The 19,146-nt window shown below is 35.7% G+C and overlaps 1 protein-coding gene across 1 annotated transcript; it reads left to right on the top strand.

Annotated features, from left to right (window-relative positions):
- The first annotated feature begins 4,033 nt into the window (after nt 1–4,033).
- LOC145108945 (TMV resistance protein N-like) lies at nt 4,034–8,110 on the top strand. The gene is made up of 5 exons (XM_079046035.1): nt 4,034–4,515; nt 4,779–5,886; nt 5,979–6,275; nt 6,371–7,948; nt 8,071–8,110. The coding sequence occupies exons 1-4, from the start codon at nt 4,037–4,039 to the stop codon at nt 7,925–7,927; spliced, it is 3,441 nt and encodes a 1,146-aa protein (XP_078902161.1). The 5' UTR covers nt 4,034–4,036; the 3' UTR covers nt 7,928–7,948; nt 8,071–8,110.
- The last annotated feature ends 11,036 nt before the right edge of the window (nt 8,111–19,146 follow it).

Raw genomic sequence — 19,146 nt, 5'->3', positions numbered from 1 at the left:
GGCTGCTGGAGAAGCACCATGTGCCACCGTTCATGATACCAATCGGCACTGTTTCCAAATGGTTTCTATTGAATCAACTGACATTCTAATTTAGGTTGCAAATCACTTCAAAACATGATTACATGAGGATTTGTGACTAAATTATGATGATCCAATCATTTGAACAACCAAACATTCAATTAAGTTCCATAAAAACATCTTATCAATGCTCTGTTAAACTTAGATCATCCACATTTGAACATCATTTTGACTTAGTGAATCACTCATGATATTTCAAAGAGTTTTTTAGGATTCAAAGCTAGATTAATCATGAGTGAAGCTTAGTTCACCATGAAAACAATAAGTCAAAATGAGATTCCCAAACAAATCTATAGATGCAATCCCCAAACAATTTATGGATTTCATGACTTAAGAATAACTTAGAATCAGTATAACTTTCAAGAAAACAAGTCACAAATGGAATCCACAATTGTTATAGTTTTGAAGCGCTGCAAAAACCACATCACATTTTTCAAGTATGACAGGTTTTGGGACAGGGAAATCACATCACATTTTTCATTGTCGAGACCAATTCCTATTTCCTAATTTCTTATTTCCAAACAATATAAATAGATTCCAAACAATTTAGATTTAATTATTTCAAATTTTCTATTTCTATAACATTTAAAATATAGCATATTCCAAACAATAATTCAAAAGAAAAAAAAATCCTACTTCCATGAAAATATCACTCATTTAGGATGAAGTTATACTTAATAGACTGAAGATTGAAGACAAATTACAATGAACTTGGGAATCTATTAATTAAAAATTAGTGATGCAAAATAAACAAAAATCACAAAACTGAATTCATACTCATTCCTGATTATGACAGTTATGTGAAAACTTTGATTAGAGATTCAACCTTTTTAATACAGAAGTCATTGATGTCTAACGGTGATGACATAAATCGTAATGGACCGCTGCATCCATAAGTGATAGAGTAGAGTAGACGAACCGATTTCCCCTTTTTGGTCGCTCACGCCCTCTTTTTGTTTTTCATTTTCGAGTTTGTATTCAACAAAATTTGATTCCTGAAACGATGATTCTGCCTATCTCCATGGGCCCCTAATCATACACCATTAACATTTTTGGGCTTCTTTATGGGCCAGAGGTTGCACGCCATGACCTAGGTTAGGCCCTGTCAACTCTTAAGCTCTTGTACCTGGTGGTAAGATGCCCAGAAAAGGCCGCAAACTCATGGAAAAATGCCAGTAATGTCAACATAATCAAGAATATAGAAGAGGGAAATTTGGAGTTGAAAAGGATAGGAAAGTATGGTGATTGGATAATTACCACTTCGTTCCATCATTTAGTAACATTAAACTCAAGCTTGTACAAAATTTTCCAAGCAATAAATTTGACAAATCGACACCCTACTGTACAAAACTTTCAGAAAACAACACTGAACACTATTGGCAACTCACTGTGGTTCATAAAGACAATCAATGTGCAAAGACAAGGTCCGAGACCACAAATAATCCTAATCCATCAATAAAAAGTAGCACAGAATTCATCTAATACAAATCAAAGTCTGTAATCAACGGATGATAATGCCTATTTGATCTGCCTACAACTTTGCACAAAATAATGAAATGCATAGGGGACCATCCTTTTCTTACGGCATGCGCCTCAGATTTAAGGATTCATAGGGAGCCTCAGGATTAATCAGAAATCAATCTATTAAACTAAGGGATAATGTCATAAAAAAAACTTTAAGTTTGGCAGAAAATATCGGTTTTACCCTTCAACAAATTTTTGGTTCGTTTATGCCGCAAACTTGTCATTTTTTTGTCGGTTTTGCCCTTTTTACCTGTAATAGTAGGTTTCCAGGTTACCGTGAATTATTTTTTGCGGAAAAACCCTTAAGTTTCTAAAATTTTGCAAAAAAACCCTTAAAATTATAAACATATAAAATATAAATATATATTCAATATTTGATAAAACTAAATAGTTTTTAAAAATTTAAATGTCAAAAGTTTATATCAAACTAATATAAGTTTTACTGGACTTATATTATAAAATCAAAACTGAAACATATTTTTAGCTTTACATACGATAAATTTTATATTGGTTCAATATAAACTTTTTATATTTAAAATTTAAAAAAGTTATCTAGTTTTATCAAAATTTGAATATATTCCTTAATTAATACTTAAACTTTTCAAAGTAATATTAAAAAACGTCTGTTAGCTAATAATTAACTACGCTAAAATAGTTAAACATATGAATAATGATAATTAAATTCAATTAATTTTTTTAAAGGAAAATAAAAATATTTATATGTTTAAAAGGTTTGTATTGCAGAAATAATAATATATCATATTTTTTGGATTCGTTGTATATATCCATCATTCGTAAAGCAATTTTGGAGGTGATCATAGTCACTATATGGTGACATTATTTCCATGCAATTTTTTTTAAAGAAGAATGAAAATATTTTATATGTTTAAAAGTTTTGTATTTTAGAAATAATAATATTATCATATTTTTTTTAAATAAATATAGTTGTATAAGTTATTATTTCTAAAACACAAACATAAACATTTTAAACATATAAAATATAAATGTATTTGTCTAATTTATTATATAAATATATTAAATTTTATGAAAAATATGATATATTATTATTTCTGAAATACAAACTTTTTAAACATATAAAATATTGTTATTTTCCTTTTAAAAAAATTAATTGAATTTAATTAATTTCATATTATTCATATGTTTACCTATTTTAGCATAGTTAATTATTAGCTAACAGACGTTTTTTAATTTTGTTTTGAAAAGTTTAAGTATTAATTAATGAATATATTCAAATTTTGATAAAACTAAGTAATTTTTTTAAAATTTAAATATAAAAGTTTATATCGAACCAATATAAAATTTACCGTACGTAAAGCTAAAAATATGTTTTAGTTTGGTTTCATAATATAAATACTGTAAAACTTATATTAGTTTGATATAAACTTTTGACAATTAAATTTTTAAAAACCATTTTGTTTGATGAAATTTTGAATATATATTTATATTTTATACTTTTATAATCTTAAGGGTTTTTTTTGCAAAATATTTATAAACTTAAGGAGTTTGCGGTATAAACGAATAAAAAATCTATCGAACGGTAAAACCGACATTTTCTGTCAAATTTAAGGTTTATTTATGACATTATCCTATTAAACTAACTAACAAACGACTATGGGAAATCAGACTTTAGAAATAACAAAAATCAATAAATTACTAAACAATCAATAATTACAAAATAATAGAAAGACATAAATAATAATTTACCTCAGGTCTCAAGAGATTGTTGTTTGTCGACATGTGGTATGTGGAAAGAGTAAAAAACACAGTCAGACAAAGAGTCAAAGTCTCAAAGAATCATAATAATACTAGAGTCTAGATAAGAATCATAACTCATAAGCTAAGAAATTAAGAAATTAGATTAGATCAATAGAAAGATAACAAAGGAGAGTAGAATGGTGTGATTTCTCATATTCCTAATCCTGGTTTATATTGACATTTGAGAATCGAAGGCAAAGACTGAGAAACTGAGACTCTTTGTTACCAAATCTCCAACCGTCTGATTAGGGAGAAGAATGACATGATCATCAGCGCAACGGACGTCCTCCCCCGTTTTCTTAATATCTGAATTCACCGCCTTTTTGGTAGAACAGTAGCAGGTTAGAGACGACTATATTATATGCATCAAAATTTGGGCCTAACTTGGACTATCCATTTTGCTGCCCTAGGCCGTGACCCACTTCTCCTGGGCCGGCCCGGAAACTATTCTCCACTTTTTTTAATCTGTTCAACTAAACCTACCGTCTTTTTTGACCAAACGAGTGCCTATTCTTCTCCATCCATTCCAAAGGTCTTCCAAACAAACCCAACACGTTGACTTTACAAGTAATATACAGAGAGTTACAGTTACTCAATTCATCTCATTCAAGTTTCCCAACAGCCAACAGAGATTTGATCTTTTAGGATCATTCTATAAATGGCGTCTTCTTCAACTACATCCGTTCACAAGAGCTTTAAGTATGATGTATTTTTGAGTTTCAGGGGCGAAGATACTCGTACCAACTTCGTTGATCATCTTTATCATGCTCTACAGAACAAAAACATTCATACTTATAAGGACGATGAGAAAATCAAAAAAGGGAAAAACATCAGTGATGAGCTCATTGGATCCATAGAAAACTCTAAATTCTACATTATTGTTTTCTCCAAGAGCTATGCTTCTTCATCTTGGTGCTTGGATGAACTTCTTAAGATAATGGAGTGTCAAAGGACGAACGATCATACCGCGTACCCAGTCTTCTACGACGTGGAACCTTCGGAAGTCCGCAAACAAAGCGGGGCAGTGGCAGAAGCCTTTGCAGAACATGAAAAGAAAGAGCCTGCTGGGAAATGGAGACAGGCTCTGAAAGAAGTAGCGGATCTGGCTGGATGGGAGTTGAAGAAGACTTCTGATGGGTAATTTTTTCATTATGTCTCTGTAATATTCTTGTATTTTGAATCTTTTTGACCTAGCGTATAACCTGGATGTAAAGGGGTCGTATGTGGCATCTTGTCTAATTTTAACTGGAGTTTTTAGTCTTCTCCAAAGAATAATGAAATATGATTATGCATCTACTTTATTTTTCATATGGGGTTGTAAACTTGTATATCATAGATCTTAAAGTAACCGGTTACGTGGGATTTTAAGTAGGCTAATTGAATCTTGTTTTTAAATACAGGCATGAAGCTAAATTCATCAAAAAAATAGTTGAAGAGCTTTCACTAGAGTTACGTGCCATCAGTTTCAACATTGATGAAAAGTTAGTAGGAATGGAGTCCCGGGTCAAGGATGTAGTATCATGTTTAGGAACGGGTGTTGATGATGTCCGCATGATTGGGATAAAGGGAATGGGAGGTGGTGGGAAGACAACTTTGGCAAGAGCTCTTTTTGATCGCATATCCTTTCAGTTCGAAGGTAAAAGCTTTGTCGAGAATGTAAGGGAAGTTTCAAATGCCTCTTTGTTCGGTTTGAAGTCATTGCAAAAGCAAGTCCTTTCAGACGTCTTAAATGATAAAGGCATCAGCATAAGTAGTGTTCATGATGGGAAACAGATGATGAAGAGGATGATGCCTAGTAGGAAGGTTCTTGTTGTTCTAGATGATGTGGATCATATAGACCAGCTTGAGGCGTTAGCAGGTGAGCCTAATTTGTTTAAGCCTGGAAGTAGAATTATCATTACAACAAGAGATGAGCAGGTTTTGGTAGCACACCGAGTGAAGTTCATTTGTGATATCACTTTGTTATCGGATACAGAAGCAATTTGTCTCTTCAGTAGGTATGCATTTGGGAGAGATAGTCCAATTCAAGGGTACAAAGAGCTATCCATACAAGTTTTACATTATGCCAATGGTCTTCCCTTAACGATCAGAGTTTTGGGTTCGTTTCTTTGTGGTAAAAATGATCTTGAATGGATTGATGCTCTAGAAAGATTAAAGACAATTCCGTTATCGGAAACTCTGAAAAAGTTGGAATTAAGCTATATTGGCCTCGAGGAGGACTATAAGGAAATATTCCTAGATATTGCATGCATGCTAAAAGGCTGGAAGAAAGACATAGCAATCAAAGCGCTTGAAAGTTGTGGATTTCATGCTAGAAATGGCTTAAGAGTTCTTGAGCAAAAATCTCTCATAACTATTTCTGATTCTTATTATAATCGTGTGGGAATGCACGACCATATTGAAGAAATGGGCAGGAATATTGTTCGTCGTTTGCACCCTGATAAGCCTCACAAACATAGCCGGTTGTGGATTAATAACGAAATTGAAGAGATATTGGCTAATGATTTGGTAAGAATGAAGTTACATGCAAGTTTTTTTAAAACTAACACATCTATAGTTATTATGACACAAGTTTCATGGTGACTTCTTTTGGATTGCAGGGTACTAAAGCAACAAGATGTTTACGATTCCATACTGAGAAATTCAATCAGCATGTTTTTATCAAAGGTCTAAGAAAGATGAAGGAACTTAGATTTATTTCTATGGTTCTTGGAGATTGTTTTAGTAATTTGGAATTTAATATAGTCAGTCCAGAATTTCCAAATACTTTACGGTATCTGCATTTGGCCCATTACCCTTTTAGGTATTTACCAATAACATTTCAAGCAAATAATCTTGTTACACTTGAGTTGGTTGGCAGCAGAATCGTACAACTCTGGGAAGGAGGAGAAAGAAAGGTACAATTATGGTTTATTGATCTTTTGCTATACAAACATTACTTTGTTATTACACCAATATTCATCTAATCATCTTGCTCTTTTTATTATGTTAGGTTCTTAACAAGCTCAGATACCTGGACCTCAGTTGTTCAAAGTTGAGTACTTTTGACCTTCAGCATACTCCAAATCTAGAGACATTAAATCTTGGAGGATGTTCTGATTTAGTAGAACTTCACATGCCCATTAGATGTTTAAAGCTCATATCTGTTGATCTCAGACGGTCAAGGTTGAGGACCCTTGACCTTCGATTGGCTCCGAATCTTGAGATGTTGAATCTTGTTGACTCTTGTGATTTGATAGAACTTCGCATGCCTGGTACATGTCTAAACCTACGATCCTTAATACTCAGTAATTCAAAGTTGAGGACCCTTGACCTTGGGCTGACTCCGAATCTCAAGAATTTGGATCTTGAACATTGTTATTGTATGGAAGAACTTCACATGGCTGATGGATGCCCAAGCCTCACAAACCTTTACATTAGTAATTCAAAGTTGAGGAACCTTTACCTTGGGATGACTCCAAATCTCAGGAACTTAGATATCAAAGAGTGTTGTAAATTGGTAGAACTTCGCACTCCCATTGGATGTCTAGAAAACCTTCACCATTTGGACTTGAGTGGTTGTTTGAGGTTTAGATCTTTTTTGTTCAAGGCGTATTATTTTACTAGTGTGGATGAATCACTTCAGGATTTTCCTTTTGACGTGGTACATCTGTTTGTAGAGTCCCTACAAAGATGCCAACTTCACCCTGAAAGTAACCTGCCAAAGTTTCGGTTTGACTGTTTTTATAACAAAGAAGATAAACCCTCAGTGACTAGAAATCTTGAGATGCTTATTTCCCTAGGTACGTGTGCTTGCACTAACCTTGAGATGTTTTCACAAAGCATTTGTGGTCTACGATGTTTAAGAAAGCTTGAACTGGAAGGCAGTGTTCTACAGGCGGTCAGGGATCTTGACCGGTTAGAATGTCTGGAGGAGCTAATTTTGTCGTCTACAGAGATAAACCATTTTCCAGATAGCATTTGTATGTTGAAGCATCTGAAATCTCTTAAACTTATAGATTGTTGGCTTCTTGAGAGGTTACCAGAGGATCTTGGCAGATTAGAATGTTTAGAGAAGCTAACTTTATCATCTACAACAATTAAACATCTTCCAGATAGCATTCGTTTGTTGAAACGTCTGCAATCTCTCGAACTTATATTTTGTTGGCTTCTTGAGAAGTTACCCGAGGGTCTTGGCGAATTAGAAAGTTTAAGGAAGCTCACTTTATCATCTGCAACAATTAAGCATCTACCGGATAGCATTTGTATGTTGAATCTTTTAGCTTCTCTCAAACTTGATCATTGTTTGTTGCTTGAAAAGTTACCCGAGGAAATTGGACGTTTAGAACATCTACAAGAGTTACATGTACGAGGTACAAGCATAAATCATCTTCCACAGAGCATTCTTTTGCTGAAAGGTCTGCGTATTATTGGGTCGAGGGGGCTGCTTGAGTCGTGTGGGTTTACATCTGAGATACAAGCCTTACCATCTGAAGCGTTCTGCTACGTACAGGTGCCTATAATGCAGCCATCCACAGCAGGGGTCTCCTCTACCATGCTCCAGGGATAAATTTTGGAAGCTTTGTAACAGGTACTTTATGTGTTCTTTATTGAAAGAGAGTAAAAGTACTATACATGCAGACTATGTTGGTCTTAATTTGTTCTCTTCTCTTGATTTTTCTCTTAGAAAGCTAAATTCAATAAATTTTGCAGAAAAGAGATGCTGAAAAAATGGATGAAACCCACACTCAGGTAAATTTCTATCTGCCTCTGTTATATACAAGCACATATGTAATATATATGTATGGTGTTAAATGCATGAAAATGCAACATACTTTTGTTGTTTGTTTGTTTATCATAGCATCCTACATCTAATTTCTTCCTATTACAACATTATGCTACAAAACATCTACCCAATAGCAACGACATTAAAATACAAAGCAATTTTACTGCCCTAACTGGGTAGATTTATTGAAGTATATGTTTAATTAAGAAAAAAAATTGAAACTTGAAAGTACAATGCTATAATTGGGTAGACCTTTCAAAGTATAATGTTCTAATATGAAATAGTTGAAAGTACAATGATAGAATCTGAATAATTTAGCAGGCAAATAACACTTGAATTAAAAAAGATAGGGCCCGATTCGAGAGGGGCTTAGTCTCCAATTACAGAACTAAGTCTGAAGATAATCTAAAACAGAATGAATGAAAAACTAATTACGAGGCCTGCTAAGTAACATAACTAAACAAGTTAACTAACTGATCCTAAAAACTTGCTAAAAAACTGCTTATCCACTACTTCTGTTTTCCCGCCGGAGAATGGGTCAAATAAATAAGCTAAGAGTGAACTAAATTGGTTCTTTTCAGCTGAAGCTTTGACGCGGTTCTTCCTTCGTGATTAGACCTGTAACGGGGTTGTATCATTACTTCCCTCCCGGTAAAACGCCTTGTCCTCAAGGCAGAAATCTGGAAATTGGGCAGCAAGAAGATCATAGTTTTCCCAAGTAGCTTCTTCGAAGGGTCGGTGGCACCATAAAATTAAGAGCTCTAAAACCGGTTGACCAACTTCAATGACCCAACGGTGGGCAAGGACCGAACTTGGTTGTAAATCGACCTCCCAATCCTTAGTGATAGGTAAAGGAGGAACTGGAGTAGATGGAAAAGAACCATGAGCTGGTTTAAGCATGGAGACATGAAACACTGGATGGATGCGAGCTTTTGGAGGAAGTTCCAACTGGTAAGCAATGTTGGGTTAATCTTGATGGTTCGGATAGAGTACGGGTCAAGTTGGGTATGGGTCATGTGCATGGGTTATCAATATTCTGCATGTTAATGACTTGGTCTAGAGTTGACCGAATTTGTTGAACTTGAAAGTGAAGGGTGGAGTTTGTTGCTACTTAGAAGGAATACGTGGGATGTTTATGAGAATGTGTTTTTATTGTTTTGTTTATTATAAATAGGTAGCACTAGTATATGTATTAAGCAAAGGGTAATTAGTTTTCTTGAAAGTAATATAAACAATTGCTGTTTTGATCGGTGTTCAAAGAGTGATCGAGGGCCTGATTTCCAACATTTGGTATCAGAGCCTAGGGCTCGTTTAGAAGAAGAGAGAGGCGATTTCATGTGAATCGCAGGAAGAGTGAAGACCGGCTGCTAAAGCAGCAAAGACCGTCGTCGGAAAATCAGAATACCGGCATGAAGAAGGAAGACTGGCGAGAAGTCTGACCGGAACTCGCCTGCAACATAGAAACGGAAAGTGACCGCTGCCAGGAAGATCTCTGACAGAAGACCGACAAAGCAGCAAGGGACCAGCTGCTTGAAATCTAGACCGAAGACCGCAGAGGGGCAAAAGAGATCCGAGATTTGCCTGAGAAATAGAGATCGAGTACCAATTTTGTGACAGAAAGGTACAATTTTTGACCGTATTATTGCACAAAATGTGTGATCAAGAAAGAGAATGCCGATTGCAACCATATGCAATCAGATTGAGAGAAGGAAGAAAGGAGAGACTATCGCTCTCCATATATGTGCGTGGATGTTTTTTTTGGTGCTGGGTCTTTGTGATCAGAAGGAAGAAAGAAAGAAGCAACAACATGTTTGTTGCATGTTAGCAAGCAAGAAAGCAAGTAGCAAGTTTGTCACAAGTACAAAGCATGAAGAAAGGTTGCACAACAGGAAATTAGAAAGAAGAAAGAAAGAAAGAAAGAAAGAAAGAAAGAAAGAATGAATGAATGAAGAAAGAAGAATGAAAGAAAGGAAGAAAAAAGAAAGATGAAAGATGAAAGAATGAAAACAGAAAGAAGAAAAAATGAAAGCAAACCATACTTTTGGTGATCAGAAGAAGGAAGTAGCAAATCCTTGTCATATGCTAGCAGATTAGAAACAAAACATCAAGTAGCAAGAAAAGAAAGCAGGTAGCAAGAAACAAGAAGAAAAGTAGCAAGATCAAGATCAAGATCAAGATCATCAAGATTAAGGGGGTGAATGTTGGGTTAATCTTGATGGTTCGGATAGAGTACGAGTCAAGTTGGGTATGGGTCATGTGCATGGGTTATCAATATTTTGCATGTTAATGACTTGGTCTAGAGTTGACCGAATTTGTTGGACTTGAAAGTGAAGGGTGGAGTTTGTTGCTTACTTAGAAGGAATACGTGGGATGTTTATGAGAATGTGTTTTTATTGTTTTGTTTATTATAAATATGTAGCACTAGTATATGTATTAAGCAGAGGGTAATTAGTTTTCTTGAAAGTAATATAAACAATTGCTGTTTTGATCGGTGTTCAAAGAGTGATTGAGGGCCTGATTTCCAACAAGCGACCGGTCCGACCTTATGAGAGATACGATACAGACCATAGAATCTGGGAGAAAGCTTTTCATAACGTCGTTTTGCTAAACTCTTCTGTCGATACGGCTGGATTTTTAGGAAAACATAATCATCTTCTTGAAACGAAAGTTCACGACGCTTGGTGTTAGCTTGGTTGCGCATCCGGTCTTGGGCCTTGAGTAAATTAGTTCGGAGAAGCTTAAGCATATAATCCTGTCAATAAGTTGGTGCTCCAGATCTGCATTATTAGTCTCTCCAGCTACATAAGGGGGAAGCGGTGGAGGTTCCTGGCCATAAACGACAGAAAAGGGAGTTGTACCCGACGTGTGAAAACCCGTGTTGTAGGAATATTCAGCCCATGGTAAATAAGAGCACCACTTGATCGGTTGTTCATGAATAAAGCATCTCAAATATGCCTCTAGGCATCGATTAAGCACTTCCGTCTGACCGTCCGTTTGAGGATGGTAACTTGTACTCATTTGCAACTTTGTTTGGCATAATCGAAACAGTTCCTGTCAAAAGTTGCTAAGAAAAACGACATCCCGGTCAGAGATAATAGAACGGGGAAAACCATGAAGACAAACAATCTCTCTACAGAAGAGCGATACAACTCCCTTGGCAGTATATGGGTGTGATAAGCCAAGAAAATGAGCATATTTGCTTAACCGATCAACCACAACTAAAATGGTATCAACCCGATTAGAAATAGGCAAACCCACAATAAAATCCATTGAAATGTCTTCCCAAACACGCGTAGGAACAGGTAAGGGTTGGAGCGACCCCGCAAGAGATAAAGTTTCATACTTTTGCTGTTGGCAGGTCAAACATTGCTAAACAAAAAGACGAACATCCTGCTTCATTTTGGGCCAAAAATATTGAGCTGAGAGACGTTTTAAGGTCTTCAAAAACCCACCATGACCACCCATTGCCATTGGAGTTGCATGAGCCTCATGTAATAATTTGTGTCTGAGATCGAAAACATCAGGGATCACCAAGCGCTTTTTGTAAAATAGGAGTTGACCGGTGAAAGAAAATCCAGGAACCGAAGTTGGACCAGATGCCAGTTGGCTGATTATGTTACTGGTGTAATCGTCAGAATGTAAGCCAGTCTTGATACCGACCATTTCAGAACAATAGGGCACTGATAGTGTAAAGAAATCACCTGAGTGGGGTCGACGTGATAAAGCATCGGCTCCTCTGTTCTCCTTTCCAGCACGGTGAGTAATGGAAAAGTCATATGGCATTAGTTTAAGTAACAGTCGTTGTTGCTCGGTTGTTGTAATCCGTTGTTCTAACAAAAACTTTAGAGTGTAATGATCCGTGCGAATGAAGAAATGGCGACCTAGCAAGTAGTCGTTCCATTTCTGAACGACCAACACCAAAGCGAGTAATTCGCGATCGTAAGCGGATTTAAAACGGTTCGCAGGTGAGAAACCCTTACTGAAATATGCTACCGGGTGATCTTCTTGAGAAAGTATAGCCCCCACCCCGTCTGAGGAGGCGTCACATTCCACCATGAAGGCTTTTGAGAAGTCAGGTAAACGGAGAACCAGAGTAGACATGAGAGCTTGTTTTAAATTCTGGAAGGCTGTCAAGGCATCTGGGGACCAAAAAAAACCGTCTTTCTTAGTTAGAGCTGTAAGTGGACGAGCTATCAACCCATAGTTACGAACGAAGCGTCGATAGTATCCTGTGAGCCCCAAAAATCCCCGGACTTCCTTTACAGAAGTTAGGATAGGCCATGATTGAATCGTTGAGATATTTTCTTGTTCCACATGTACACCTGCTGAAGTAATGACATGACCCAGAAACACCACTTGGGATTGACCGAAGCAACATTTGGACAGCTTGGCAAAGAATTTATGGTTATGAAGCAGTGTAAGAGCTTGTTCAAAATGACCAATGTGTTGCTCCATGTCATGACTATAAATTAGTATGTCATAAAAAAAAACCAATATAAAACGCCTCAAATATGGTCTCAAATATAAAGCGCCTCAAATAGATCATTCATTACCGAATAAAAAGTCGAGGGAGCATTTGTAAGCCCAAAGGGCATAACGTTGAACTCATAGTGCCCCGAATGAGTTCTAAATGCTGTCTTTGCCACATCGGGTGGATTTACCCTTATTTGGTAATACCCAGCTCTCAAATCAAGTTTGGAAAAAACTTTTGCCCCATACAATTCATCCAATAATTTGTCAATATTGGGTATCGGGTAATTTTGTTTAGGGCACGGTAATCTACGCACATACGCCATGTATTGTCTTTTTTCTTAACCAACAAAACAGGACTTGAAAATGGGCTTGTGCTAGGTTGTATGAATCCGGATGCTGAGAGTTGTTCAACTTGCTTCTCAATTTCACTTTTTTGAGAATAAGGTTAACGATATGGTCTGATATTAGGTGGGGTGGAATTAGGTAATAATGGAATAGAATGAACATTGGAACGGAATGGAGGAAGGACAGTAGGTTCATGGAAAACCTCTTGATATTTATCGATCAATGGTTTTAATTGATTCGGTATGACAGGAGTGGTGTCTGTATCGATAGCTAAGGGGGTGTTTGACTTAGCTTTTCACAGCCAAAAGTCCTTTTTGGAAAAGAAAAAAAGCAAAAGATGTTTGGCAAAACTAGTTTTAAAAGCTACTTTTGGAGTTTTGATACAAGGAAAATGAACTTTTTGGAAAAGTCAAGGAAAATGAACTTTTTGTAACTTTTCCAAAAATGACTTTTGGGTTGTGAAAAGCTAAGCCAAACACCCCCTAAATGTTGAAAAGAGGCAGATTTTTGAGGACCAGAAGAAATACCTTGTAACTTGTATTGTTTACCATCTACAGTAAAAATCATGAACATCTCATTCCAGTTCGTTTGAACCGTATTGAGAGTTGCTAACCATTGACCCCCCCCCCCCCCCTAGAGAATGGGTAAAAATCTTGAGTAATCTTTAGATCAGGCTTGGTTTAAAAAAGCGCGCATGTTGCGACTGTTGCGAGGTTGCGTTGCGTTGCGATGGCCTAAGCGCAACAGAGGTGTGGGGCGAAGCGACCTACATGATGCGAGGTGATGCGTTCGCATCTAAGCGCATCTAGCGCATTGCGCTTTGTCGCATCCTGTGTTTGGCCCATTTTACTTAAAAATACTTAAAATCTAATAAAGCCCATGCAAATGCAACTGTTTAATTGTTGGCCGGCCCTACTTCTACCCTAGAGACATACGAATAAGAATACTAACCGGCACAACGCCATGATCACATGACAAACTTTTTCTTCTCTCTGTTATTATCGACCAGTAAGTTCTTCATCTTCCCTCCTCTTTCTTGATCCACCCTCTTATTTATTGATCCAACGGTTAACAGTTAGCACTAAGTCACTAACAGTGCTCAACATTATTTTCTTCTCTTAAAATTCTCCTCTTAAATCTTAACAATCATGGCTGCTAACAATGAGTCATTGGACCACAACATAGATCCTGCCAACAATGAGTCATTGTTTTCACTTTGCATATGGCATGGATATTAGATTTTGGTTTCATTTTATATGTTTAATGTTTATGGTGTTTTAGTTAGTTATTGGTAAATATGAATTTTTCTTTCTGCTTTAAGTAAACACATATATATTTAGTAATTACTACTTGTGCGCCACACCTACATGATGCGCTCGCAATCGCATCTCGCAACGTGCATCGGTCTCCGGGACCTAATCGCAACGGAGCGCAACACGCTTTTTTAAACCAAGAGATCAGGTAATTGCACCGTAACATCCTTGCATAGTTGATTACATCTGATGATATCTCCATTCCCAATTTGGACGCCAAAAGGGTTAATGAATTTGGTGGTCATCTTCAATTCACGAACCAGAGTATCGGATATAAAATTATGGGTGGACCCACCATCTATCAAAATCAGTACTTCAGTTGTCCCAATAGTACCATAAAGTTTCATTGTGGATACCTGTGATTTGCCAAAGATGGCGTGTAAGCTTATTTCAGCAAAGCCCTCTTGATCACCTGATTCCTCCTCTGTAGTGGTATTGACTGTGGTATTGACTGGTTCCTCTTGTTCTTCTGAAGCTTCCAATAGTTTCAATGTGTCGGCTTTACAGCGATGACCTGGTTCATATTTTTCCCCACACCGAAAACACTCTCCTTTAAGGAATCGGTTTTGTTTTTCAGTATCAGAGATTCGAAGGGGTGTTTGTTGGGATATAGGATTTTGTGTGTTAGGGTCAACGGTACTTTTGGTATCATTTGAAAAAGGTTTTGGGCTTGGGCTCCATGTAGTTCCTCTAGTGGGTTTGGAAACACCCACTTTAGATTCATACTCTAGGGCTAAACTCGTTGCGTTATATACAGTACGTGGTTTCTGAATGCGCACGTCTGCTTTGAGCTCTTCTTTGAGACCGTTTAGGAGAACTCCCAACAAACAATTTTCTGGCCATTTAGAAACCCTAGCTGATTGTTTAGCAAATTCCTGTCTGTGTTCTTGAACGGATCCCGTTTGTTTGATGCTACAAAGATATTCATCTGGATTTTGGAACTCAGCTGGCCCAAAGTTTTTCTGGAATGCGAGAACTAATTCTTCCCATAGAGTGATGGTTTGATCCGCTGAGAGCCATGAGAAGAGATTTAAAGCATCACCATCCAAATGCATAGAAGCTACATCAACTTTCTCGGCATTTGGAATTTGGTAATAACGAAAATATTTTTCTGCTTTTAAGACCCAACCACGTGGATCTCCCCCATCATAAGTTGGAAAATCAATTTTTGTAAAAGGCCTGTTATATTGAAATCTCCATGAACTATCTCCTTCATCATTTTTCCCAGAACTGTTGTATGATTTCCCTCGTGGTGTGTGGACTTGATTTTTGAGGGCTGCAACGTCTTCTTTGAGTGTCTCTATGGATTCCAACCGAGCAGAGATCTCAGCCAATTGAGCTGCAATTGGGTCGACATCTCCTTGATTTGTCGAACCCTGGGTGTTAGGTGCCATTCGAGTTTCCCGGCAATGGAACCAATGATAGAATTTGAATAATTTAGCAGGCAAATAACACTTGAATTAAACAGATAGGGCCCGATTCGAGAGGGGCTTAGTCTCCAATTACAGAACTAAGTCTGAAGATAATCTAAAACAGAATGAATGAAAAACTAATTACGAGGCCTGCCAAGTAACATAACTAAACAAGTTAATTAACTGATCCTAAAAACTTGCTAAAAAACTGCTTATCCACTACTTCTGTTTTCCTGCCAGAGAATGGGTCAAATAAATAAGCTAAGAGTGAATTAAATTAGTTCTTTTCAGCTGAAGCTTTGATCCGGTTCTTCCTTCGTGAGTAGACCTGTAACGGGGTTGTATCATACAACGCTCTTGTTTTGTAGAATTTCAAAGTATAATGTTCTACTAAAAAATTAAAAGTACAATCCCTTGGTTCAGTAGATTATCTAAGTATAATGTTGTAATATAAAAAAAAATGAAAGTACAATGCTATAATTGGGAAGCTTTTTCAAAGTGTGATGTTTTAATAAGAAAAAAGTACAATGCTATATCTCGGTAGATTTTTCAATGCATGTTTTAATAAGAAAAAAATAGTACAATGCTATATTTGGGTATATCATTCAAAGTATAGTGTTCTTATAAGAAAAGGTTTTGAAAGCACAATGCTAAGTTGAGTAGATTTTTCAAAGTACAATGCGTTAGTAAGAAAAACAAAGGAACATTGTTGTAATCAAATGAAATGAATGAAGGATGCTATCTACATAAATAAATGAAAGTACATTGCTATATCTAAGATTAGTCCGATGTTTATGTATGAATATACATGTGTATAAATCCAACAATGAGAATGAGTTGGAAGTGATCTTCATTAGAACCATGGTTCAAGAGACATTACGTGAATTGGGTGGAACCATATAGCCACTTTGACCTATGTGAACTTGGGGTACACATCCATGATTGCCTATGCTTTAAAATCCAACAAAATTCTTTACCATCTGATCAAGATTCAAAATCACTTTCTGGGATACCTTTGATGACGAGGTCGAGATTTTCCAAAAGTCATTTGAACTGCAAAATTTTAATAATAAATTCATTCCATTCTTCATTTGATGGAACAATCAAAAAGTCATTGTAGGTCTTGTTTGTAATTTCGTTTTTAGACTTAGAGCTTAATGCTTTTGTATTTTGAAATATAATTTTAGCTTACCACTCTGATTTTTCATGATCAACCCAAAGCGTCTCCTGACTGACAATAAGATTGTAGTTTTGAGAGTTAAGAATCATCTCATATGTGTTGTGTGTTAATTGCAACCTTAAATGCTTTAATAAGAAAAAAAAGTACAACGCTATATCTGGAAAGTATAATGTTCTAATAAGAATAACATTGCATGTACAATGTTATAAATTAGGTAGATTTTTCAAAGCATAATGTTTTAATAAGAAAAAACTGAATGCACAATGCTATATTTGGGTAGATCATTCAAAGTATAGTATTCTTATAAGAAAAGGTTTTGAAAGTACAATGCTAAGTTGAGTAGATTTTTCAAAGTACAACGCTTTAACAAGAAAAAGAAAGGAATATTGTTGTAATCAAATGAAAAGAATGTAGGATGCTGTACCACATAAATAAATGGAAGTACAATGCTATATCTAAGAATAATCCGATATTTATGTATGAATGAATAAAACATGTGTATAAATGTATGTATGTATCAACATTATTTTCCTCATTATATTACAATTTAGAAACGGTTTATGTTTTATCATCTAGAATATGATCTATGTGTTCACCTTAAAATGTTCAGATTCTGGGAGATTCTAGGAGAACAGGGGTTAATTCCAAGTTCAGTATCTTCGACTTTATGTTGGGGGAATCCTGTTGATTGAAGCATTGTTAGTAGTTGAAGTCAATGTGGGACTTCTTAAAAAGGACAAAAACATAGTGGACAATGAGAATCAGTTGGGAGTAATCTCCATTAGAACCATGGTTCAAGAGACATTAGGTGAATTGGGTGGAACCATAGCCACTTTGACCTATGTGTTCTTGGGGTACACATCCACGATTGCCTATGCTTCAAAATCTGGCGAAATTATTTACCATCTGATCAAGATTCCTGAATACCTTTGATGAAGAGGCCGAGTCTGCAAAATTTTGATAATAAATTCGTTCCATTCTTCATTTGATGGAACGATAAAAAAGTCATTGTAGGTCTTGTTTGTAACTTTGTTTTTAGACTTAGAGCTTAATGCATTGCATTGTGAAATATAATTTTATCTTACTGCTCTGATTTTTCATGGATCAACGCAAAGCGTATCTCGATTAACAATAAGATTGTAGTTTTCAAAGTTAAGAATCTTCTTATATGTGTTGTGTTTTGATTGCAACCTTAAATGTATTGTGGAAACAATTTTGATAATAGTTACAACTTATAGGTTTCAGGTTAAAAGTTGCCATACAATCTGTAGAAAGTTGTTATTATGGGAAAAACGTTTGGCTATATAAGGTGCACATAATGCAGGCACCCACAACAGGATGATTGTGACAAGATCTAGAGGCCCAGAAAAGTCATTTCACAAATAATTACAGCTTTCTCTGGTTTCTATTGATCATTGTATTCTGGATTGATATGGTGGTCTTTTTGGTGTTGTTGATGGTAATAATCATTTTATTAGCTAAGAAATAAATAATTATGTTTGGTGGTCACATTCTTGACTTTGGCAAAGGTTGATATGATGACTTACATAGCACACATTTTTTTGTGGAATATTTTTCTTTACATCGAATCATGGGCAGTGATGGTAATGTTAACTTTGTATTTTCCTTGATTCCATATGGTTTATGTATATATTTCAAAAAGTGATTTGATCATATAAGTGATTTCTACCAGGCAGCTGCCTAGGTGTTATTGCACTTAACATGGAGGATGTAAAACTACATAGATTTCGTTCTTCAACATTCTTGACAGCTAAGGTGAATAATATTGTTAATTGACCTTCATTTGATGCATACTGTTCCAATAAGAAACAATTAAAAGTGCAATGCTATTATGGGAGGATTTTCAAAGTATAATGTTCTGATAACTAAAACTTAGAAGTACAATGCTATAGTTGGGTATACTATCAAAGTACAATTTTGTAATAAGAAAAAAAATGAAAGTTCGATGTTATAATTGGATATATTTTTCAAAGTATAATGTTCTAATAAGAAAAGTGTTGAAATTACAAAGGTAGATATTTCAAAATGTAGTGTTCTAATAAGGAAAAACTGAAAGTACAATGCTATGATAGAGTAGACCTTCCAAAGTAATGTTCTAATAAGAAAAAAAAACTGAAAGTACAATTCTAGACTTGAGCAGATTTTTTAAACTACAACGCCTTAATAAGAAAATAAAAATAAAAAAGTACATTGTTGTGATCAAAAGAAATGAAATGAGGATACTCTACTACATAAATAAATGAGAGTACATTGGTATTC

The sequence above is a fragment of the Lactuca virosa genome, chromosome 4, assembly GCF_052849685.1.
Source record: "Lactuca virosa cultivar CGN04683 chromosome 4, Lactuca_virosa_CGN04683_v6, whole genome shotgun sequence".
In the NCBI taxonomy this organism is placed as follows: Eukaryota; Viridiplantae; Streptophyta; class Magnoliopsida; order Asterales; family Asteraceae; genus Lactuca; species Lactuca virosa.
The sequence above is the reverse complement of the archived record's forward strand: the minus strand, read 5'-3'. Positions and strand labels throughout refer to the sequence as shown.